This window comes from Lepidochelys kempii, chromosome 6 (assembly GCF_965140265.1).
Source record: "Lepidochelys kempii isolate rLepKem1 chromosome 6, rLepKem1.hap2, whole genome shotgun sequence".
NCBI classification, from domain to species: Eukaryota; Metazoa; Chordata; order Testudines; family Cheloniidae; genus Lepidochelys; species Lepidochelys kempii.
Window position 1 is genome coordinate 34,897,955 of NC_133261.1, and position 26,673 is coordinate 34,924,627.

A 26,673-nucleotide genomic window follows, 5' to 3' on the forward strand; every position below is an offset into this window, starting at 1 on the left:
TCACATAACACAAGCACCAAGGGTCACCCAACAAAATTATTAGGCAGCAGGTTTAAAACAAATAAAAGGAAGTATTTTTTCACACAACGCACAGTCAACCTGTGGAACTCATTGCCAGGGGTTGTTGTGAAGACCAAAAATATAAATGGGTTTAAAAAAAAATTTAGATAAATTCATGGAGCATAGGTCCATCAGTGGCTATTAGATAAAATGGTCATGGATTCAATCCCATGCTCTGGTGTCCCTAAACCTCTGACTGCCAGAACACTGGACTGGATGATATGGGATGAATCAGGGGATGAAAGTGCCCTGTTCTGTTCATTCCCCCTGAAGCATCCGGCATTGGCCACTGATAGAAGACAGGATACTGGGCTACTGATCTGACCCAGTATGGCCATTCTTATGTTCTTACAACATTTATGTGCGGTTTTATTTTTGACCTGTTCTTATAAAGTTTCCTTTCCTTCCCTCTACCATCTGGTAACTGATCAATAGCTCTAATATTAAGTACCCTAACCTGTACATCTTACACAGAGAAACGCCCATTGACTTTTAGGTGAGCTTTGCCTGTACAAGGAGTAAAGGACTGGGTTCTATATAACACCTGCAAGAAAAAAAAAACATTTCAAAGAATAGTCTTCATCTATGCTTCTTCCTTGTTTCTGTCCTTTCTCTCTCCTATAGCTAAAGTGATTGTGCAGCATTCTCTAAAATGCACTTAGATGTGCTCTTTTGGGACTCCTTTATGTTCTACTTTCTGCCTTTCACCCATCTTCTGCTCAGTCTCTCTGACACCCACAAAACCATACACGAGGAAGATGCATTGGGTTAAATTAAGGTGTGAACTTAGGCCATACGTACCCTAGCACTTTAGTTGGTAAAACTTCTGTCGCTCGGGGGTGTAGAAAAAAAAACAAAAAAACCATACCCCTGACCGACATAAGTTACACGGACAGAAGTGCGAGCATGGACAATGCTATGTTGGCAGGAGATGCTCTTCCACCGACATAGCTACTGCCACTTGTTGGGAGTGAGAGAGCTCTCTCTGTCGGCACAGAGCGGCTACACAGGAGATCTTACAGCGGCACAGCTGCATCAGTGTAGCCTTAAATCAGTTTAGTTAAACTGGTGTAAAATCCTACTGCAAAATACTTTACAGTTTATGAATAGCTTATTTCAGTTTAGCTTAATTTGTTCCTAATCAACTTAAGCTACATAGATATTTCACACATAAAACTGCATTAAAAATATTAAGCTGCAAAGTCAAAAATTCAAAAGTTAGAAAATGCCATAATTAACATTGATATGCAACCTTACTTAGGCCCCCTTGTATGTATGCATTGATACAGGCTTTAATTATATGATCACTTACTAGTTTTTCCACAGGACCACTACTTCCTTCATTGCACAGAAGGGAGAGTGCTCACTTAATGAGCACCTTTTCTACATTTTGTTTATCCTCATTGTTCAACGTGTGGCCCCAGGCCTTATTTACTGCACACTATTCAAACCCTTCTCTGAAGACAGAATTATTTATTTCCTCATGGCCATTTCTATGGTGCTCATTACTATAGTATTGGAGAACTTCACAAATATTAATTCATTTATCTTCACAACACTCTGGTGAGATGAGGAGGTATTATCTCTGCTTTACACAGGGGGAAATGAGGCACAGAAAAATTAAGGTCCAAAGGGTCTGCTAATTTTGGGTGTCAAGTTGAGCTGCCTAGGACCTGATTTTTCAGAGTACTTAGCTTTTTTTAAGGACTTTATATATTCAAAGCACAGCTCCCACTGATTTCAGTTGCAATTGTGAGCAAGCAGCACTTCCACAAATCAGACCCCAACGTCTCAAATCATGCACCCAGAAAATGATGAACACACAACTACTGACCACTTGTGAGAAGTCTGATGTAAGTGACTTGACTAGCATCACACAGGAACTTTGTGGCAGAAGCAGGTATAGAATCCACTTCTCCAGCGTGGCATTCAACTGCCTAAACCATGAGACCATCTTTTCTCTTCCTGCCATCCCCTGCCTCATTCACTACACACCTTCCAATTTCTGCAACAAATGATAACAGACACAGATAACAGCTTCTTAGTGAAATACAACTTCCTAACCTTTGATAACTTGCCTTTGCAACTTTAATGTTCTTTTAACATAGCTTGTGTGCAATTTCCTAAGTCTTTAAAAAAAAAAAAAAAAAGCAAACTGAAAAAAACAGAAATTCAAATTGACACCCAGATGGTTCATCAGCACAGTTGGAACCTTCAGATCACTGCAAGACTTCTACCACTTGAGATAATGGAGTAACTGATAGCCATAGTAGATCATCCTCCATGTGGACGACCATTACAGGGGGACGAGACAGACTCTGCCAGTGATTTTCAGATATTTGCTGAAAGCAGAGGAATGATGAGACTCTGGAATCTTGGGTTTCATTCCAGGCTAGAGAGAAGCATGCTACAGTGATCACAGCCTCTTCTGTCTACTACCCCCAAGCTTGACCCTTTCTGTGCCATTCCCGCTAAACTGACTCTGTCCCTGTCGTTTCTTCCTCATCCCTGAATCCTCAAATCAGTTCCAGTCTATTTGCATACTCAGTCCCAATCTCCATGCCTTAGTCTTCTCATTCCAGTCTCAATCTCTTTGCCCAGCCAGTCCCACTTCTTCTCCCATACACCAACTTCTCATCAGATCTGCCTTCCGTCTTCCCTCAACTGGTTCTCAGTCTCCTTGTCCATCATGTCCCAATCTCCTCCTCTCCTCCAGTTTCTCTCTTCCCCTACCCTATCTTCAATACTTGTCTCACCTGGCTCCTTGCCCCAATCTATTCCTTTCCCTCCCCTTTGGTCCAGTTCTTGTCCCCTCTGCATTCTTGTCAGGCAGCTTCCTCCTTCATGCTGCCTGGGCACCAGCAGCAATGTCACAGAAAGCACAGGAGAGCCAAGCTCCCTAACTTGGCCTGGACCTACCATTACAGGGGAAGTCTGACCTTGACCCAATAGCCCTGGGCCGGAGAACACTCAGTTGCTCTGTGAGGATAAAAAAAAAGCATTGCTCAGTCAAATGTAAGAGCTGTGAGGAGATGAGTATGCTTGTTGAGCACAGACTCTTCAGCAATCGTAGCTGCTACACGTTAAGAAATCTCTACTGAACATATGCAAACAGATATTTTTCAAAGGAAATCCCTGCTCCAAATCACAGAGGTGCTAGATCTTCTCAAAGGTGGCCAGAATTTTTTTAAATAGCAAAACAGTGTATTTCTAGCCTCATTCTTGGAAATGGCTGAAGCATACTGACTCAAACTCTCCAAAAATATTCAGCTTGAGACGGACTCCCAGCATGGAACATTTCAGCCAGAATGGCTAAAGTTTGGCACAGTTATAATCAACTGAATACAAGGTCTTATAATAGGAAGTGACAAGTAACCTTAATGATAACGCCATGCTACTAGCCCCACTTCTAATAAGCCTGGCTTATAATGATGTAAGTGTCCACAGAGCCTTTTGCACCAGTTTAACTTAATCAATTTTCCATCACACATTAAAGTTCTTTGGGGCAGGGACTTTTTGGTTCTGTGTTTTTCAAAACCTAGTATACTGGGTTTTTGATCTATAAAACTGGGGCTCCTAGGTACTACCACAATGCAAATAATAACTAAATTGTGAAACCACAGCAACTTTGTGCATAGAAAAGCCCCTAGATTCTTTAACAAAAGTCCTTCTGGCTTAAAGAGCAGCACTGAAAGGAGCCCCATCAGGCTCTCCTGGGTGGCTGTGACTGTGGGACATGAATGGAAGAATTTGCATTTGTAACCTGGAAGTGTTAAAGAGTTCCAAAGTGTTCCATTTCCAGTGGAACTGCTTTCTTTTCCCGGTGAAAGCATAGCACAGGGGCACATGTTTGGTTATGAGAGAGTTATCTATTAGAAGAACCACCAAGCAAAGTTCACCTCCTCTGATACAAACGCTCTGAGATGAGGGCACGCTTGCTTCCATAGCCCAACATACATCCCAACATGGTATCTGTTTGACTCCATGAACATTCACATTTTATCTCAGGATAGAGCAAAAAGGACAGTTTCCAGCTTGGGTGATAAGCCTCTTATCCTTGGCTTGGATTGGAGCCTAGGCCTCAGCTCAGGTACGTGGTTGGACATCCCCTGACACTGGAATAATAGGCCAGGATCAGTTTATGCCTAGCCCTTGCATGGGTGTGCAGGGGGATGGAAAGAGCCTTCCCCTTCCTCCCTCACGTTACGCAGACCAAACCACCAGTGTGTTGCAAAGGGGCAATTGGCTTCAATTGCTTCTTTGGTGTGTCCCTGGAGGCACATATCCCACAGGGAACAGGGAGGAGCCATGTCCACACAGGCACACTGGGATCAGGCTGCAAGATCCTGAAGGACTGTACAGCCTGAAAAATTGCTGCGCACTGGTAGGGCTTTTTGGAGGGATTGTGCCTCCCGTAAACACAAGCTCCAATCCTCCCCATGGGGTGGGGTAGCATTGACTTTGTTGGTGCAAGGTCAGCTCTTCGGAGCTGTAGAATGTTGTCTATCAAAACCCCACTTATTGTATGCATAATATTTATTCACAATCATTGCAAAGTGCAGACTCTGTGGCGGTCCAGCTGAATTACCCCCCCAAAAAGAACACAAAGCTTCAAAGTTTATGGTTCTACCTGAAGAGCCCTTCAGGGGGACAGACAGGAAATGGTCTCCAGTTTCTTTGCCATGTCTGTGTTCCTCTGTACATGAGCTGCACAGCCACTTATTGCAGTTAGTACACAGACTGTGAGCAGGTCTCTTCTCATTACACGTGGAACAGCTCTGGAAAAAAAAAAAAGAAAAAAAAGAAAAGAAAAGGTGCAATTCCATGCAAGTATAATTAAATGCAGAACTCCTCCAATGAGCTTGTAGAAACTACTTCATTTAAGACACTGATTCAAAACCTTGGCGGTTTGGTTACGCCAGTAACTGTGAGCACTGGCCCTGATTCTTTTCTCTCTTACACCAGTGTCATTCAATTGACATCAATGGAATTACTCCTGGTTTACACTGGTGCAAGAGAGAGGAGAACAAGATCATCAATGGATATGTTTAAATCAAAGCTGGATGTCTTTCTAATATTCTCTTGTTGAAGAAATAGTTACAGGTTTGATACCAGAATTACTGGGCAAGGTTCTATGGCCTGTGCAATGCCAGAAGTCAGACTACATGATCATAATAGCTCTGGCCTTCTGTTCCTAAAAATCTATTAATTGATAAACTAAGAATGGTCTGATTTCAGTGCACGGAATGAGTGGGGATAGTTGCTTCTCAAAAAAAAGGAACTTGCAGAGGATAAGAGGTCATTTGTATACCCTTAATATTAGTACCATAACAGATAATGATGTACAAACACAAGAAAACAAATCAGTGCACAGGAATTGTAAGTCCCTTCATGAACATGATAGAATATTGTCCAGTCTGTGAAGAAAAGTTTAACCAAATCTAACCAAGCATCACAGATCCAAGGGATTGGTACTACAGCCCCCCGCTTTGGAACAGTCTCGTGGGGGTACCCCTTCAGTGTTCCAGACCCCTTAAGGTTCTCACTCTTCCTCCAGGATAAGACAGGACGGCTTCACCGCTTCCTTAGGCTGGACCTCTGGGCCTTCAGCACTCTTGCTTCACACGGTGAGTTCAACTGAGACAGATTCCTGATGGAGAACTGTACGCTCTTCAGAGACTAATATACCTCACCCAGCCTTTGCAGCGATACTCACACAGCGTTGCCAAAACAGTAGGGTTTATTAATTAGTCGACAGAAACACAGCATAGGAAATCATTAGGTTAGCACAGAGAACTGAAAGTTAAAGAATGGTCTGTTCTGGTTAGCCCAGGCCTAGTCAAGCTGTACTAAACCCCATTCAAGCTCTCTCTGTCTGACCACCTTAGTCAGACTCTGGGCAAGAGCCCTGACTCCTCCAGCAGCCAACACTTATCCCCTACCTCACACATCTCCAGTCCTTTGATATTTACATAGACCATGCATAGTTTTTTTTTTTTTTTTTTTATCTTCAGAGCACTTTTACACACATTAATTAATTCTCACAATACCTCTCAGAGATGATAATATTTACTTACCTCCATTTCACAAGATGGGCAGTATGTGCTTCCTCTTTTACCATACATGTAAAGAAAAAGGCTGAAGCAGAGAGGGTGACTTGCCTAAGGCCACACAGGAAGTTAGGCTTAGAGAGCCAGGATTAACTCAGGAGTTCCTGGCTCCTGCTCAGATATTCAAACTACACCTCTCTTTTAAGTGCGGATTTCAAGACCATTCACCCAAGGAGCTCAGAAGCAAAAACAACTGAGCAACTCAAGCACACAATACATACATTGCAAAGCAATTACCCTGATAAGTTGCCAAAAGGCCAACTGAAAAAAGTGAGGCTGGAATTTCAACTCACCAATCAGGGTAGCTCAGCACGGTGTGGTTTATCAACTAGTATACACTTGTACACTTAAGTCCTTCCACAATTAACATCATTTATTTTTATTGCAGTAGCACCTAGAGGCCCCAGTTGACAACAGGGCCCCAGAGTGTACACACACACACAGTAAAAGACAGACCCTGCCCCAAAGAACTTACAATCTAGACAGACAAAGGGTAGGAGACAGGAAGGATCACTATATCCATTTTATAGTTGGGGTACAGAGAAAGAGTAAGTGTCTTCCCCAAGCTTACCCAGGAAGATAACTTTACAATAGAGGTTATCTGTCTATCCCATTTATAATGAATCCATCACTACAGTGTCCAAGATATGGTCAAGATCTTGGAGTATCACTTTGGTTATCTTTATACCATTAATTGCTCCCTAAAATGTGACATTCACGTTGGCTACCACCTGAGTGCAACGATAAACCTCTACCAAAGTCAGAATGGCAAGATGTAGGACTTGATCCTACATTTCTTTTGCACCCCAAATTCTCATTCCCTTTAGCAACATTGCCAAGTCCAATTTGATCAAGCCAGCTAACAGATTTGCGCATAATTTTCAGATTTAGCTGCCTAAAGTTAGGAACCTAAATCCATATGTAGGCACCTAATTATGGGGACTGAATTTCAGAGGTGATGAGAATCCACAGCTCCCAGTTAGGCCATTTTTATGGAACTAGATGTCAACTTTAGACACCAAAGTCTGAAAATACTGGCCTTCATGTCTTTCTAGCAGCCTCATAATTTGAGGGCCTTATGCTGCTCCCGCTGATGTCACTGGCTAAACTCCCACTGACTTCAGTGACAGCAGGATCGGGCCCTGGTTTTCTCTTATTTTTCCTTTTATAAAGCCTTCACTGTTATGAGACTATTTATAAAAAAGGAACATTCTTCATTCCCCTGTAGGATTCCTGTACTCGTGGGAATTGTTTTCTTTTTGAATTGCTCTTCGGAGTCCTAAGGGACTGAAGAAAAGAAAATCTTCTTACTGGAGATCTGAGAAATATCCCAATGCCTTTGAAGAGGCTAAAAGATTTATTCATTTGATTTCCTTCATACACTGGCTCTCTCTAGAAAGTAGATGAATTGAGTTACGATAATTAAGAAAACTCAATGTAATAAGAACTTTTATCACTGCAGCAGCATTGTGTAAATTTTGCTCTTACTATCTTTGAAGAAAGAAAAGGAGGACTTGTGGCACCTTAGAGACTAACAAATTTATTTGAGCATAAGCTTTCGTGAGCTACAGCCACAAGTACTCCTTTTCTTTTTTGCTAATACAGACTAACACAGCTGCTACTCTGAAACTTATCTTTGAAGAGTATGTGTGAAGTGATCCTTCCTGGTTCACATAATGATACATTGCATATAAATAGCACCTTTCATCTGAAGATCTCAGGGCACTTTACAAACATTATTCATTGAATTCACACAGTACCCTCTAGGAGTTAGGTATGTATTTCTAGAGATGGGGAAAATGAGGAATGGGAAAGTTAAGTGACTCAGAGCAATTCAGGGGCATTGGTAATCAACAGAAGGCTGAACAGAGCTAAAACACAGGAGACAAAGATGGTGTTTGACCTTATGCTCTTCTCCCACTGGATCCTGGGGCCAGTCTCCAGAACAACTTAGAGCAACCTCAAGACTTCTGTAAGTTGTTCTGGCTGATAACCCACAAAGGACCATTCCATTGGCAGTGCTGGGGTGCAGCAGTGCTCTGGCTGTACCCTTGATATGTCCCCTAAGTTGGTAAAACCTGCTAAAGGAATCTCTAATGCCAGAGGAATCTTTAACTGGATATTTAAGCTGGTTTTATACCTCCCTGGAACTGACAGAGAGGCACAGAACAGATGGAATGGGTCCGTGATCTGGCCCAGAGATTTGAACCCAAGAATTCTAGCTCTCAGTCACTAGCTCTAACCATTGGGCAACACTTTTGACTCCAGTAGAAAAAAGGATAAAATAAATCAGTCAATAGTTTGTAAAGTAGTTTTGATTCATTTAGTGCTATTTTAGCTCCTCATTCCAGTGCAATATAATCATTTTCCAATGTCTTACTTCCTCATTCAGGAAGGGTATTATAGTGAGATAGAGAGAGCAGAAATAAACAAGAACAATTCCCCTGGAGCTGGACAAACACTTAAATACAGTGGAAACAGTACAATTAAACTAGTATAGGAGAAGACTATACATAACTAAAATACTAAATTGCAAATCAACTTTTTTAAATGGCACATGAGAAGCATATTTGTCTCCAGGCATATTGTTTACATAAGGCCACAGCAAACAGCAAAATGTCTCCAACTTCTCAGTTACATCCATTCTATCCTGACGAAAGACAAAAGTTCTGGGAGACTTCCCTCAGGATTGATGAAGAACTTTATTTGTTGTTGTTATTATTATTAGACTGACATCTCTATCATTTAACAGAAGCAATCAATTTGAGACAACCATACAACCAGTAGCCTTTGTCACTGCTTACCTGGCCCTGACAAAGGAACAGAGGATACTGAGAAACACAGAGTGAAAGGGCTATCCAGCATCTTGCTGGATGCATCAGATGCATTTATTACCTGTACATCACTTTTATAATGAATGAAACATAATTCAAGAGTGAAATCCTAGCTCGTCACTGAGAAACCTAACTTTGGTGGTAAGTTGGGTTTATTTGAAAGACAATTCTACCCACTAGAAACTTGTGTTCTGTGCTACTCAGTTTGATGTTGCAACAAGTCAAAATTGTCTGTGCTCCACTGTGGCTAGTGCTGTGGTGACTGACAAAGAGTTTTCATGCAAAACAACTGTTAAGGGAAATAGTTCCCTCCAAGGGCCAACCTAGGGGCTTAGCAGCAGGGATTTGTATTGCCACATACTCATGCCAAAAGCCCAGTCCTGCACCACTGAAGTCATTGTCAAAGCTCCCACTGACTTTAATGCCTTGCTCTTCACACAGGGTGAGAAAAGTGCTTTAGAGGCAGTATGTTCAGTCCCTGGGGATGACTGAAGAGGTGCAGTGAAATTACAATGCTATATAAAGCTACTCAAACAACAAATTTTGAGTCTGGTTATCGGTTTTCAAAAGACTCATGCTGCAACCTATTTAGCAGCCTCCACTTACCCTTGCCATAGCTGGATTTGCTGTGGGAAAGTCCTTGAGAAAGAAATTTTCAACTACATCGCCTGCGAAGCACGTCTGTTTGCACACAGGACATGAGAGGATACCTGAGCGAAGAAACAGAACAGCTGTATGAATCAGGAAATGAAATAAACCACACTGAAGTACTGACAGTTCTTTGATATCACACCAAAAGGCTTAGTTCCAGGAAACTCAACTCTTCATCAACTAACGAATTACATTTGCCTAGTTTTGGCACAGTACAAAACACTACTGTGACTCTGTGATTCTATGTTCTATGCTGCACTTATCACTTTTGGTATCTGAGTACCTTCAAATCCACACAAGCTCTTGAAGTTCTGATAAAAACTGTTAATCCACCAGTATTTTCTTACATTAGCTATTGTTCTTTTGCGACAACCTTTCATTCTCCTCCCCACTGGTGAGGCCTCAGCTGGAGTAGTGTGTCCAATTCTGGGTACCACATTTTAGGAAAGGTGGATAAATTAGAGGGAGTCCAAAGGAGAGCAACAAAAATGATAGAAGTTTTAGAAAATCTGATTTATGAGGAAAGGTTAAAAACTGGTCATGTTTAGGTATAAGAAAAAAAGACTGATGGGGGACCTGACAACAGCCTTCAAATATCTTAAAGGCTGTTATAAAGAGGATGGTGATCAATTGTTCTCCATGGCCACCGAAAATAGGACAAGAAGAAAAAGGACTTCACCTGCAACAAGGGAGATTTAGGTTAAATACTGGGAAAAACTTTCTAATTATAAGGTTAAATTCTGCAATAAGCTTTGAGGAAGGTGGTGAAATCTCTATCATTGGATGTTTTTAAGTACACATTGGATAAACACCTGCAAGGGATGGTCTAGATACACTTGGTCCTGCCTCAACGCAGGGAGCTGGACTTGACCTCTCAAGGTTCCTTACAGCCCAACATTTCTATGATTCTACAAAAAAGACTTTTGGGGTCTTAATATTCAAGAGAGTAGTTGCTGTGAAATCACCAGGCAGAACAACTCATGTGAGTAAGGGGCTGTAGGACAGGGTCCTTTCTTGACATGAAATTCAGATGGCTACTCTCTTGTCGTTTCCAGGGGAGAATGAACACTGGTATTTTCTATACAAAACAATATCAGAATTCTGTGTTATGAATTCTCATACTATTGACACATTAATGAGAACTAAAATCACCAGTACTATATTTTTCTGAACTATTTGCTTAAATAGACCAGGAATGTTAATGTGATTTTTTTTTAATTCCACATATTAGTTTGAAAAGGACGAAGGATGAGATTTTCAAAAACACTTAAGAAAAACAGGAACATAAAGGACAAAGGAGGTGCTGTTGTCATCATGAATAGGTCGGAATATGAACAAGAGGCTGCTCGGCAGCTCTCCAACACGAGTTTCTACAAGCCATTACCCTATGATCCCACTGAGAGTTACCAAAAGCAACTACAGCATTTGCTCAAGAAACTTCCTGAAAAAGCACAAGATCAAATCCGCACAGACACACCCCTGGAACCCCGACCTGGGATATTCTATCTACTACCCAAGATCCATAAACCTGGAAATCCTGGGCGCCCCATCATCTCAGGCATTGGCACCCTGACAGCAGGATTGTCTGGCTATGTAGACTCCCTCCTCAGGCCCTACGCTACCAGCACTCCCAGCTACCTTCGAGACACCACTGACTTCCTGAGGAAACTTCAATCCATCGGTGATCTTCCTGATAACACCATCCTGGCTACTATGGATGTAGAAGCCCTCTACACCAACATTCCACACAAAGATGGACTACAAGCCGTCAAGAACACTATCCCCGATAATGTCACGGCTAACCTGGTGGCTGAACTTTGTGACTTTGTCCTTACCCATAACTATTTCACATTTGGGGACAATGTATACCTTCAGATCAGCGGCACTGCTATGGGTACCCGCATGGCCCCACAGTATGCCAACATTTTTATGGCTGATTTAGAACAACGCTTCCTCAGCTCTCGTCCCCTAAAGCCCCTACTCTACTTGCGCTATATTGATGACATCTTCATCATCTGGACCCATGGAAAAGAAGCCCTTGAGGAATTCCACCATGATTTCAACAATTTCCATCCCACCACCAACCTCAGCCTGGTCCAGTCCACACAAGAGATCCACTTCCTGGACACTACAGTGCTAATAAACAATGGCCACATAAACACCACCCTATACCGTAAACCTACTGACCGCTATTCCTACCTGCATGCCTCCAGCTTTCACCCTGACCACACCACACGATCCATCGTCTACAGCCAAGCTCTGCGATACAACCGCATTTGCTCCAACCCCTCAGACAGAGACAAACACCTACAAGATCTCTGTCAAGCTTTCTTACAACTACAATACCCACCTGCAGAAGTAAAGAAACAGATTGATAGAGCCAGAAGAGTTCCCAGAAGTTACCTACTACAGGACAGGCCTAACAAAGAAAATAACAGAACGCCACTAGCCGTCACCTTCAGCCCCCAACTAAAACCCCTCCAACGCATTATTAAGGATCTACAACCTATCCTAAAGGATGACCCAACACTCTCACAAGTCTTGGGAGACAGGCCAGTCCTTGCCTACAGACAGCCCCGCAACCTGAAGCAAATACTCACCAACAACCACATACCACACAACAGAACCACTAACCCAGGAACTTATCCTTGCAACAAAGCCCGTTGCCAATTGTGCCCACATATCTATTCAGGGGACACCATCACAGGGCCTAATAACATCAGCCACACTATCAGAGGCTCGTTCACCTGCACATCCACCAATGTGATCTATGCCATCATGTGCCAGCAATGCCCCTCTGCCATGTACATTGGTCAAACTGGACAGTCTCTACGTAAAAGAATAAATGGACACAAATCAGATGTCAAGAATTATAACATTCATAAACCAGTCGGAGAACACTTCAATCTCTCTGGTCACGCAATCACAGACATGAAGGTCGCTATCTTAAAACAAAAAAACTTCAAATCCAGACTCCAGCGAGAAACTGCTGAATTGGAATTCATTTGCAAATTGGATACTATTAATTTAGGCTTAAATAGAGACTGGGAGTGGCTAAGTCATTATGCAAGGTAGCCTGTTTCCTCTTGCTTTTTCCTACCCCCCCCCCCCAGATGTTCTGGTTTAACTTGGATTTAAACCTGGAGAATGGTCAGTTTAGATGAGCTATTACCAGCAGGAGAGTGAGTTTGTGTGTGTATGGGGGTGGGGGGGATGTGAGAAAACCTTGATCTATGCAGGAAATAGCCCGACTTGATTATGTAAAGAGTTGTCACTTTGGATGGGCTAGCACCAGCAGGAGAGTGAATTTGTGTGGGGGGGTGGAGGGTGAGAAAACCTGGATTTGTGCTGGAAATGGCCCACCTGTTGATCACTTTAGATAAGCTATTACCAGCAGGACAGTGGGGTGGGAGGAGGTATTGTTTCATGATTTCTGTGTGTATATAAAGTCTGCTGCAGTTTCCACGGTAAACATCTGATGAAGTGAGCTGTAGCTCACGAAAGCTCATGCTCAAATAAATTGGTTAGTCTCTAAGGTGCCACAAGTACTCCTTTTCTTTTTGCGAATACAGACTAACACGGCTGTTCCTCTGAAACCCATAAATTCCATTGAAAGTCAATGGGACTTGTGCTTCTTCTTCTCTTAGACACCTTTGAAAATTCCATCAAAATTTCTTTAGCCAACATTAAAACCAGAACTCTTGGAAGTTAGCCTGCAGAATCTCTTGTTATATTTGTTTAAGAGCTATATGTGACAGGTTGCCCCCCTTCAAGATGCCACCTGATGTGCGGAGATATCACTGCGCCCACCTGTTCTGCCAGCCTGGGCACCCTTTTTACCTATCTTGCTGAGCCAGGCTTTTAAGCCTCCTCTAGCACACATACATGCAGGGCCACACCCAGCTACGGAAGACAGACACTGAGATCAGCTCTGGGAAGACTCAGCTTTAAGGGACTTGCCCCAGCACTCAGGTGTCCACCTCTCTTGGAGTGTAGACCCAAAGGTATATTATGAAATCCGCCTCCGCCCTCAATGTGGAGGAAGGTATACACAGCCTCTTGCCCCCTCTCCTCCCAATTATGAATTGCACAAACTGGGTTATATTATAAACAAGAAATAAGTTTATTAACTACAAAAGGTGAATTTTAAGTGAATATAAGAGATAACAGACAGAACAAAGCTGATTACTGAGCAAATCAAACGAAATATGCAAGCTAAGCTCAATATACTCAAGAAACAGGTTACAAAATGTAATCTCTTACCCTAAATGTTATTTTAGGCAGGTTGCAACGTTTCTGTAGCTTAGAGTTCCAGTTATATTTCTTTTCAGACTGGACCCCCATCTCAGTCTGGACTCCCCACTTGCCTTCCCTTCAAGTGTCTTTAGCAGTCTTTCTTCCTGGGCAGACCAGCCATGGAGAGGAGGAGTCCTGTTTGCCTGCCTCCCCATCCTTAAATAACGTTTACATAAGGCAGGAATCCTTTGTTTCCCAAACTTGACCCTCCTCCCCTTTTAGTGGAAAGTTACAAGAAGTCCAAGATAATGTTTAGTATCAGGTGACAAGACCACCTGACCTAGCAGCGACACAGTTACATCCCAGGATGCCTCCCAGAAGGGGGAGAGATTAGTATCTTCACAATCTTGTTGTTTCCTTCTGATGGCTCATCAAATCTGATGGCCTGTCAGCTGGTGGATGTCTTAGAATCATAGAATATCAGGGTTGGAAGGGACCTCAGGAGGTCATCTAGTCCAACCCCCTGCTCAAAGCAGGACCAATCCCCCATAGTTGCCCCAGATCCCTAAATGGCCCCTTCAAGGATTGAACTCACAACCCTGGGTTTAGCAGGCCAATGCTCAAACCACTGAGCTATCCCTCCCCCCCATACCCCAATACACACCCAGTTGTAATTGTTACATGTAATTGTCTTCCCAATACACACCCAGTTGTAATTGTTACATAGTCCACATTCCTAACTTTAGATACAGAAATGATACATACATAAAAATTGGATAATCATATTAAGTAAATCATAACTTTTCCAATGGTATTTTACATGAGCCATCTTTCATAAAGTATCTCACAGTTATGTCATATCCATATCGTAAGCATATCTCCATAAAGAATATGGAGTGTAATGTCACACTATAAAAGCACAGATTAGATAGTACATTAAGATCTCACTTCACTTCCGTTTGGTATTTATTTACTATTGAGATGCTCAAAAAGAGTCTTCAAATCTCAGGAGGAAACTGGTTTCCGGTAATGAATATGGGCTTGATCCAAAGCTCAGGGAAATCAATGGGAGTCTTTCCACTAACTTCACTGGATTTTGGATGATGCCGCTAATATTAGCTAATTTACAAACAGTTTGATAAATATTCCTAATTTGGTCACTTTATCCATCACCTTCCTTCTCTTGACACACTAACATTTTAGATAGCATATAGGTAGCACTCTGAACAGAGAGTACACTTCTCATTTGAAAATTAGGCCTTGTCAAGGTATCTCAGGTTGATCACCCAAAAAGTTAGGTATGCAAAATGACTAGTGACTTTTGAAAATCTAGGCCTTGGTGCTCCAAAGTAAAACATATTATACAGGTATAAAATGCATTGGTGACATCAGGCTGCTTTCTCTTACACTGCAATTTAGAGTGGTTAACAACATAGTAAAGACCCAATTCTACATTACTGATGTCAATGGGAGCTTTGCTGAGAGAGAGGAAAGTATAGTGATGTAAGAGGACTAGGCAGCTCATGTAAGGCCCACCTTCACTGTTCATGCCTCCATCCCCCTAAGCATGATGTCACTACAAAACAATCTATTTTATCCACTTGTCCCTTTTGACTGTGAGCTCTTCAGGCCAGGGACTCTGTTATCTGTGCAACACATCTTACCTAGCGTACAGCACCATATGCAGCTTCTGCACTATGGAAAATAATAAAAGTAGTTTCAGAATGACTGTGTGCACATAATATTCAAATAGGTATAATATACACTGCCTTGCAATAGTTTTACATAGCAACCACTAATCAAGGTCAAGCCAAAGGAGGAAATAAGCTGCCCACAGAAACAAAAGCAGGTTGCAAGTTTCTGAAAGATCTTTTCACTATGACAGAGCACTTAACACAACAAATACAGGAAGAGAGAAAGAAATTGCTCTGCTCTGCTACCAGTGATCTCTTAATATGTCTCAGTGTCTAAGGAATGATCATTCAGTTCCTCTCCTGACTAGTATACCAATGGGAATTTTAGTCATTACAAATGTTGGGAACCAACATTGCCATTCAAGTAGCTGTTCCAAGCTCTCAAAACGCACCATATCTATAAAAAGAAAAGGAGTACTTGTGGCACCTTAGAGACTAACCAATTTATTTGAGCTTTCGTGAGCTACAGCTCACTTCATCGGATGCATACCGTGGAAACTGCAGCAGACTTTATATATACACAGAGAATATGAAACAATACACCCCACTGTCCTGCTGGTAATAGCTTATCTAAAGTGATCATCGGGTTGGGCCATTTCCAGCACAAATCCAGGTTTTCTCACCCTCCACCCCCCCACACAAATTCACTCTCCTGCTGGTGATAGGTTAGTCTCTAAGGTGCCACAAGTACTCCTTTTCTTTTTGCGAATACAGACTAACACGGCTGTTACTCTGAAACCATATCTATAATAACCCTAGCCAGTTCACTCATGGGCCTCTTGGAATAGGAAACTCACATTCTTGACATACTGTATGGTGTTTTTTCCCTCAGGGCACACATCCACTTTTGACTAAGATGAAACCACCAAAATAATACACGTGTGAATTATAATGGACTTGAACCTAATTCCTCAGAGATGAGGGTGGTGCATTAATGCAACAAATCCTTTTTAATCTTAGTCCTTAACTTTCAAGTGAGGACAGAATTTTGACATTAGACATCATGACCTCCTATCTCTTTTCAAGCAATCAGTTTATGATAACAGAGGGCAATGTTTTCCAGGGCTAAATGAGGTAAACTTATTTAAGTTTATGTTTTTAGTAATATTTTTAGACTGGTACTCAGTTATGACTTCAAACCAGAATGACGTTATTATACATGCTGTCTTCCTTAACTAAAAATATTATTCTAGAAAGAAAATGCCTTGTAGAATAATTGCTCAATCTCGGATGGCTGAACACCACTTATCCCTCTAAGAAGTTGTGTACAAACGGCAGGGACTAAATAGAATAATGTAATATTAAGTTGTCCATTACCTTTGAAATTAACTAGATTTGTGTCAGCGATTTTCTGGGGTTTGAATGTTTTCCAGTTTCTTATTGTTAATTGTCCTTGGGATCCCAATCCTGCAACATTTTGCCAGATGAACATGCCTGATCACAGGCCTGATATTACAAGGTGTTGAGCGTACGCAATTCCCAGGATTGGGTTTGTGTTATTTTCATAACAGCATTTTGCAGTTTAAGTAATTTGGCAGAGATTGGTCACATAAATCAAATTCCAATATCAATATGTGTAAATGTGCATTGGTGAATCATTCAGTGAGATCTGCGAATAAGTTCATTTTCATTTACAAAACTTTTTATAAACTTAAAATTTCATGCATTCTTGTCAGAACAGAACTTGCCAAGAATTGTCCTCACTATATAAAAATTATATGACTCCTTTACAGGCTCTGCTCTTGAAATAAAAGAGAAACATTTTAAAAGTGTATAGTTTCATATTTTCTTAGCTCCCATTGAGGGAAAGACTGTGCCTTTGTCCTGGGTGTTTGCATGGAGAAGGAAGACCTTCCCACTACATGTCTGACTGCATAAGGCCTATTCCAGTTATAGGTGGAGAGGTGTGGGATACAGGCCTGTGTACACCAGGCCTGTATCCCACAGTACAGTACCAGGTTGTGCTGGTTACAAGCCATCCCAGTAGAGAGGGGTTTGCATACAGCTGGCACCACTGTGACTGCTTTTGGGTGTAACCGGGGGCGCAAAGCCTGATGGAAGACAGCAGCTATAAACAGCCAGAAGCAGCTATAAACCCAGAAGAAATGGGCATTGGAGGACTTCATGCCTGGGGGGAATTCTGTGGTGGCAACATTATATATAGAATGTTTGTGAGAGTATGTATTCTATAATGACAAGTTTCAGAGTAGCAGCCGGGTTAGTCTGTATTCGCAAAAAGAAAAGGAGTACTTGTGGCACCTTAGAGACTAACCAATTTATTTGAGCATGAGCTTTCGTGAGCTACAGCTCACTTCATCGGATGTGTTCAGTGGAAAATACAGTGGGGAGATTTATATACATAGAGAACATGAAACAATGGGTGTTACCATACACACTGTAACCAGAGTGATCACTTAAGGTGAGCTATTGCCAGCAGGAGAGGGGGGAGGGGGGGAGGGGGGAATGGGAAATAGTTTTACTTTGTACAGGACAGGCCCAACAAAGAAAATAACAGAACGCCACTAGCCATCACCTTCAGCCCCAACTAAAACCTCTCCAACGCATCATCAAGGATCTACAACCTATCCTGAAGGACGACCCATCACTCTCACAGATCTTGGGAGATAGGCCAGTCCTTGCTTACAGACAGCCCCCAACCTGAAGCAAATACTCACCAGCAACCACACAACAGAACCACTAACCCAGGAACCTATCCTTGCAACAAAGCCCGTTGCCAACTGTGTCCACATATCTATTCAGCGGACACCATCATAGGGCCTAATCACATCAGCCACACTATCAGAGGCTCGTTCACCTGCACATCTCTTTGGTCACTCGATTACAGACCTAAAAGTGGCAATACTTCAACAAAAAAAACTTCAAAAACAGACTCCAAGGAGAGACTGCTGAATTGGAATTAATTTGCAAACTGTATACAATTAACTTAGGCTTGAATAGAGACTGGGAGTGAATGGGTCATTACAAAAAGTAAAACTACTTCCCCATGCTTATTCCCCCCCCCCCCCCCCGCCCATTCCTCAGACATTCTTGTCAACTGCTGGAAATGGCCCAACTTGATTATCACTAAAAAAGGTCCCGTCTCCCTCCTCCCTCTCCCCCCCCCCAGCTCTCCTGATGGTAACACTCACCTTAAGTGATCACTCTGGTTACAGTGTGTATGGTAACACCCATTATTTCATGTTCTCTTTGTATATAAATCTCCCCACTGTATTTTCCACTGAATGCATCCGATGAAGTGAGCTGTAGCTCACGAAAGCTTACGCGCAAATAAATTTGTTAGTCTCTAAGGTGCCACAAGTACTCTTTTTCTTTTTATGTATTCTATGTGAACTTTTATTTGCCACAACAAATGCTGTAGCAAACATGAGTGCTTCACATTACTCTGTAAACATCTACACCCGCTATTCATTTACTATTCCCGTTTACATATGACATTTCATCACAGATCAATATTTTTACACAGAGGACTCTTCCAGCTGCAAAACTTACCAGACTGCCTAATGACTGGCATTCTCCATATAGAAAGTTAAAGGAGGACCAACAGCTGTCAGAAATAAAGAGTACCATCTTTTGATGTTTGTGGGAACATCTTTGTGAAAATCTCCCATTTATATCATGAGAAGAATGGACCCAAAAGTCAGTTATTAATCATTCTTTCCACAGAACTATTACAAGCACAGTTATCCTCTTCAGGTGGCCTGAGGTCGGATTTTGTCCAAAAATTAAATAGCCACTTTAAAAAAAGGATTGGAATTTAAAAAAGACAAAATATAACTACAATTCCACACATATTTAAAACATAACATTTCACAACATCCTAGTTCCATAGCACTGTCCTTGTTTTGCTTTTTTGGCTATTAGTTACATTATTTTATTTCATGTTTTATCTATTTATCTCTGACAATTGTAGCTAATTGCCTTAGTACCAGGGCAGTATATCAAAATGATATTGTCCTATCCGTGATGGTGGAATCTTTCCCTGCTTATCAGAAATAAAATTTCTATGTGCACCTTTTACGTAAACCATTAACAACTCTGCTCTCTAGAGATATGTGCAAATATAACAGGTGCACAGGCATACCTAAGGCAATCTATGCTATGGGTACAATGCCATTACCACAGCTCTCCCAAGCCATTACCATTGGCGCAGGCGGGGAACACCTGTGAATTGCAGTATGGGTGGTTGCTAGGCTCAGAGCTAGCTTTCAAATGGTCATGTGAGGCCTTCAGATGGCATCTGCCACAAGTTTTTGTTTTAGCAACAGCAACGTGAGTGAAGAAGCAAATAAACATTGATTAATAAGTCTGGAACAGAAAATGTACTTTGCAGGTAATTTTTTTAAGACACACATGGGTTCCTGCTCTAATACTATTCTAGTCAATGGGAATCTTTCCATGAATTGGATCTGGCCCTTGGAGACTTTGAACCAGTTCCTTACACACAATACTGCAGCCCAATCAGTGTAAAAACTGTAAATTCCAGACCAATGGTTCTCAACCCACAGCCAAAGCAACCTCAGGGCCATACAGGTAGTATATATAGTGTGTGGAGAGCTGCATATGTGGCCCACAATGGTAAATAGGTTAAGAACCACTAGACTGTATTCATGCCTTAAACAGTTAGCAAGACAGTGGCTTAGGGCTACAGAATGCTTCTCACAATGACTCAGAAGAAAGTCAATCAGCAGAGCAGTTTCTAGAAATGGGAAAATGCATGGAGTTTAATGAGAGCTGCCCCCAAAGCCATTATTCCACTTGGATGTTATGGTGGTGCATATCCTGGACTATACATGACACACTGGGAATTTTTACTGGCTGGCTAGCAAAAGCAGTGCTTAAGGTATTTCCATGTCAAGGGCCATTTCATGCAGATCTGTCATACTGTAAAATGGGTTAATACTGCAATAATGTATTTTTGCTACATTCCAGTATTATGCAGTTAGCACAAATATTTTATAACAGAAATTATATCTATTCACCTACACTTAATGGGGTGCTTGTGGCCTCAAGCAGGCTAACATGAATTTAATTTGTGCTCATCTGCCAGAGACCAGGGAAATACAAAATATAAATAGTATTTACTCTTTTATAGGAGTCAGAATTAATGTTTTAAAGAAATATTTCAGCATCTTTCACGCTTAAAAATAACATGGTCCTCGTGACTGTCCAGGAGCCTCATTTATTTTGAGAAATGTAGTCACATTAGCAAATTTGGAACAATCAGATTTTTTGATGCAGAGAAAGTTTCTTCTAATTTAAAATCACTGGATATCTAAAATTGAACCACTAGGCACTAAATTGCCCAGATTTTATACCCCATCCATGACACTGAAGTCAGTGCAGTTGCATGGAATGTGAGTCACATAGAATATGGCCCCAGATACCAAACATGATATTAGGATCTTTATTACTGACATGCATTCAAATGTGGGTGAACTCTGACCATCTAAATGTCTTGAAGTATATCTGAAACATCTGGCTAAATGAGAGTTAAGTAACCATGACTTATAAACTTGAAGCTCCTCTTAGAAGCATCTCAGAAGTGTATCTAACTCTCAAGTTCTCAGTGTGAAGAATACCAAGAAAAGTGAGGAGTAGAAGGAACAACTAAAAGAAATTACTCAGAAAATTCTAGATACATGGCAATACTGTACGGGGGACATTCTTCGACTTATGCAGCTGCCAATATGCATTGCTAATGGCCTAAATATCTCCCTAACAGATCATGGGCTATTCTTGAAATTCATGATTAAGATTTCTTGTCCTTCATGATAGACATATTTGCATCTTGCTGAATGTGTTCAGTTCAAATAATGGGACTTCACTTGTGATACTTTTTATATATATTAAAGAGTACACTGTAGAAATGCTCAACACTCTCCTCATATGCATTCTAAAAAAGCTCAACTATTCTTGACATTAAAAATACACTATAGAATGGTTATCCAAACTAATTATAATGAAATTAAGCAAGCTGGACAAATAGCCTGTATGTACTTTTGTAAACAGTGAGACAAGAAACAGCTGCTTCAAGAGTATAAAGTGCTTATGCTAAATCTCGCTGCAAAGCTTATACTTAAAATGTAGATTGCTGCTAAACCACTGTTTTCTTAAATAAAAAAAGAAAACAAAGCAACTCATGTTTGCTTACCTGTCCTCTGGATAAACAGTCACCTGAAAAGGTGCACAAATCAAAGTCACTAAGCACAGGAAATGGGTTGTTATTAAGCAGAAGTCCATACATAGTACCCCCTAGCAACAGCCTTTTCTGTACAGTATCATTTGATGATGAAAGAAAGTGATTAGACCTTTCTGCTTAGCATCTGGAACTGCTTTCCCTTCTTCACTCAAGAAACATTCACAAAGTAGCAAGGTCAGGATAAGAGGTGGGTTATTAGAAGGCACACACCCAAGATCCACCTTATTTTCCTCCCGGTTTATTTCTTGCTCTCACCTGAGATGCTTTTAGGCCTTTTTAAAGTTTTCTTGGCTGTATTTTTCCAGAAGTGTTGAAATACAGATCACACTGTAAGACAATAACAGCATCCACTCTCTTTCTTGTTGGATTGTCTTTCAAACCTCAGAGTAACTTTTAATAGGTGCTCAGAAGGAAAGAAATAGGAGTCTCTCTGCTTCAGCTAAATGAATATCACAAAGCCATTCACTCTCAGCGTACCCTCTGCAGACTATTCCCTACAAATCTTTCTAGACTTCATCTCTCAACATTACCTATAAACAAACAAGGTTCATTTGTTTCAGAAACCTGTACTTTACAGACAGCTCATTTAAATGTATCATTATTACGGCATCGTTGGTGAAGGAAAGCATTGCCCTAGAGACTCACTGTTTATACATATGAAGAATGATGCAACAGCTGTATCTAAATAGTAATCCAACACAGAATTATAGGATTCAAACAACAGAATCTGCATTTCAAGAAATCATGCAACCACTATATCTGAATCAGGCCCATTATTTCTCCCAAAACTTCTAGAAACAGAAGCTGAATCTCTTTCATGGGTAAAGGGTTGCTGAGAACCCCATGTTGTTTATATGTAATTTACTCTGGCAAGGAGATAGGAACATTTGCATTAAAATCTGATCTTTTTCCTAGGAGTTCAGTAGCTTCTCCTGTTTACTAATCAATTGAAATAATTAATCTTCTACTTATGACATCACAATTCATTGATGTGCAGCGGATTATGATGTCACAGAGGCTAATAATTTCAGGGATGCCAACAAGGATCCTAAGATTGGACTTGAACCCAATTTCTTCATGAGTTGTGGGATAGGCTACCTAATAAGCCAACACTGAAATTCCAGATACATGCACTCATAGCTATTTCTCAATATATCTGACCTACTAGCAGGCACTACAAGACCAGTGAGGGCCACTCTGTTTTGAAGTCATTCTCAGAAAAGTCTTCTTCAGATGATGTACATGAAGAAATAACACTGCTGCAGCCCTGAAACTGTTCCATCATTCCTTCATGGTGTACTACGGAGCATGAAGAAAAGCACCATGGAAGCTACCATGAAGAAGGCACAATGCATGCACCCACTGGAGTTATAAAAACACCTCTCTTCTCTGAGAGATGTTCTCAATTTGCCACACTGTGTTTGCTCCTTTTTCATGGATCGCAGATCCTGCAAATTCAAGTCAGCTATGTCACTCACCTCAGCAATAGTAACTAAATTGAAGGTGCATAGAACAGTCATACTAATGAACACAAGAAAGCAGTCAGTGGGCCCAATATTCAAACACAAACACCTAAACTGGATATCTAAATCCCACATATGGAGTTTTAAAATCAGCATTCAGACAAACAATACCAAACACCCCCCTTGCCACAGGTAACACACAGGCCTTGAAGTATGCCTGGAGCTCAACAAACATGGACTCTGACACATGACATGGAGAGGGAATTCCAGAGAATAACGAAACTTCAGATATACAAATCAAGTTACCCAGTGGATCTCAACGGCCAGTATAAGATATAAGGAGAGAGTAGTCTCCAAGGTACACAGTACCTACACCATAATGAAATTTATGAATCAAAATTGACACCCTGAATTGGACCCAGAGATTAACTGGAGGCCAGTGTAGTCTTTTGACTACAAGTGCCATATGCTCCCTGAGAGAAATACCCATGAATAAAGAGCTGATGTGTCAGAGTGCCCTTCAAATTTTGCTACAAATACAGTAAATTGCAGTAATCCATGAATAACTGGCCACGTCTACATCTCCTCACCAAGCACAGAGACCCTGGCTGATTTTAAACTGTAGATCCACCACTTCTAAACTGAGTATCACAGGACTCAACTTACAGTTTTGTTTCAAGGCCCTCCAACTCCAGCCCTAGGTCAGGCTTTAACACAAGAAAAGCTCAGCTCAAGTGTCTGCTTAATAAATCAGAACTGACAATTAATCTCCGATTGTTCTAAAAATTGCTGATCATAAAGAAACAGGCAGCAGGCATATCATACCCATCACATTTCTACCTGCTGTCCAGACATTGTTGAGGGGAAAGAGGGTAAGGCAAGAAGTGCAAATACCAGGATAATTATTCTCAGAGATCATTAGCTAATGCTCAGAGCTGCTGGCATGGTTCATGGTTTCCTTAGAGATCCAATTATAGGCTATAGGAAACAGTTTTAAAGAAAACTCCCCCTATTTTACAGGTTCATATTTATCTAACAAAACCCAACTGCTTTGCTTGCCTTTTGGGTCTGGCAGCTGAACCACAGAGTGAGATGAGCCAAATTCCCCAAAATTCATTTAAATGGACCAAATTAGAAGCCTGCGGACAGCAGAGATGCTTTTCCATGCTTCTTGATGAGGTTTTCTTCCCTCCCCCTTTTGAAACAATTCATATTTTGTGCTGGCTCTAAACCTCTTTCTGGATATCTAATTAAAACAAATGAGTATTCTCTTTCAGAATTAACAGGTGTAATATATTGCATCACTTGCACTATGTGATATTGCATCAAAACAAGATTATTTGTTGCCCTCATAATCTGGCTGCTCTAACACAGGCCAAATTGAAGTTAATAGCTTCTTAAAAAGCTGTACTGACACCCACATTTTAATACAATCCAGAAGAATGCTTAAATCAACATGGAATATTGCATGCTGGGACCTGTAGTCTCCACAAACCACACCTTCATATTGAAAGTGACTGCAGAGTAAAAGGAGACAGAGTGATTAACTTGTTTCATAAAGAACAATACACTTCTCTCATTAAAGACAGCTCAGAATACATGAATGCTAATGTGATCATCAGTTAGGCAAATTTTTGATGCCTTTCACCAATTACCTATAAGATTTCACAAGTAGGCATTAGGTGGTAGGGCTGCTACATAATATCTGCTCTTCCAGTTTAAGACAACTGTATATTTTCAACAGCAGCCATGTTGACTCCGTCTAAAGGTCTGCTTTAGTTGAGTTCAGTTTGCAGTTCTTCACTACTTGACCTTTAGTATGTATTTTCCTGTCATTTTTGAATCTGGGTATTGGGTTCTCTCTTACAAAAGAGTGTCCATCAGTGGGTAGTTCCGACTTATTCATTTCAATTTTACTCCTGGAGGAATCCTGTGCCACTGCGCAAAGCAGAATTTTTCTGAAATTAACATTGTGGTGCAGAATTTCCTTTCCCACACAGAAATGGGCTGCAGTGCTGCTGGCCGCTGGACCCAGCAGAGCCAAGCTCGCACATAGAAGACATTGCTGGGGGAAGGAGGAGGAGGAGGAGGGAGCTAGAGGGTTCCTGACAGCTGCAGTTCTCAGCGCACCCTGAGGGGAGGACAGGGTGGCATGCAGGAAACTCCACGCAAGCCTGGGACTGAGCATTAGGTTGTTTCTCCCTCTGGATCCCTGGGCTCTGGGGGGGGGAGAGTGTCTGAGCTGGGGGGAGCCACATCTGGGCTCTGGGGGGGAAGAGTGTGGGTATGTGGGCAAGGGGAGGCCCTGCAGCTGGGCTCTGGGGTGAGAGGGTGCAGGCATCTGGGCTAGGGGGAACCCGCAGCTGGGCTCGGGTGTATTAGCTGGGGGGCGCCCTACAGTTGGCCTCGGGGGTGGGGGGGAAGAGTGGAGGTTGTGGGTGTCTGGCCCCTCGGCTGGGCTCGGGAAACGAGAGAACGGGACAGAGAAACAGGAAATGGGTTGTCATAGGGGTTTCTTTAACTCTCTACTCCTGGGGGGGAAATTGTGTGTCTGTATTGTTACAGACATACTCGCTGACTGGTATTTTGAAATAAATTACCAAAATAATTGAAAGTGACATGATTATGTAGTGTCATTTTGACAAATAAAATTTGCAGAATTTTAAAACATTGTGCACAGAATTGTTTATTTTTTGGCACAGAATGACCACAGGAGTACAATTTGTAGGCTAGCTCTGTAATAATTTTGCCATAAATATTATTATACAAGTCATGGAAACCCAATGATATCATGCACAATTTATTTACATGGTTTCACAGAAAATAAAAGTCATTCCACAGGATGAATTCAAACAAAGATTTAATAGTAATAAAAATTATTATTGAAATTTTCAACTTCTAGAAGGCTTTTCATCTATTCATTTCAAAGCACTTTACAGAGGTGGGTAAGTATCACTCTCATTTTACAAATGGAAACACACAGCTTGCCTAAAGTCACAAAACAGAAATGTAACCAGGGCTTAAACTCAATCAGTACATGCTAGCATGGTGTGTCAGCACCTTTTTCATGCTGCCTTCTTATGGTTCAGAATCTAAGCTTTCATTAAAAAAACAGTCTCTAGCTGTTATGGTTGCTAATTTAATCTTGAAAACATGACCTGAGTATAACTGACACACAGACATCTACCTATGTTGTAGAACCTGACATCATAACATCTCAAAGGGTGCTAACTCAGATACCTGATGATAAAAAAAATTAAAATTAACTATTTCATTTCTCAGCAAAGCCTGTAAGACAGGAGAGGGAGGATTATATGATGAAGAACTGAACAATATACAGGCGCCACAAGGGAGCTTTTTCAAGGAAGGAAAACTAAACACAAGGAACCCCCCAGCAGAGACCAT

The 26,673-nt window shown here is 41.3% G+C and overlaps 1 protein-coding gene across 12 annotated transcripts in view; it reads right to left on the reverse strand.

The window, feature by feature from the left end:
• Window positions 1-26,673, reverse strand: part of TRIM66 (tripartite motif containing 66) — an 87,384-nt gene that overhangs the window by 50,371 nt on the left and 10,340 nt on the right. For 10 of the 12 annotated variants that reach the window (XM_073347482.1, XM_073347481.1, XM_073347479.1 and 7 more), the window contains 2 exons: window positions 9,611-9,714; window positions 4,691-4,838 (listed from right to left, as the gene is read on the reverse strand). In XM_073347482.1, coding sequence (XP_073203583.1) covers window positions 4,691-4,838; window positions 9,611-9,714 — 252 coding nt within the window. Of the gene's footprint in view, window positions 1-1,894; window positions 2,066-2,979; window positions 3,026-4,690; window positions 4,839-9,610; window positions 9,715-26,673 lie in introns of those variants that run through there. The other 2 variants (XM_073347487.1, XM_073347488.1) reach the window with 2 other exon arrangements.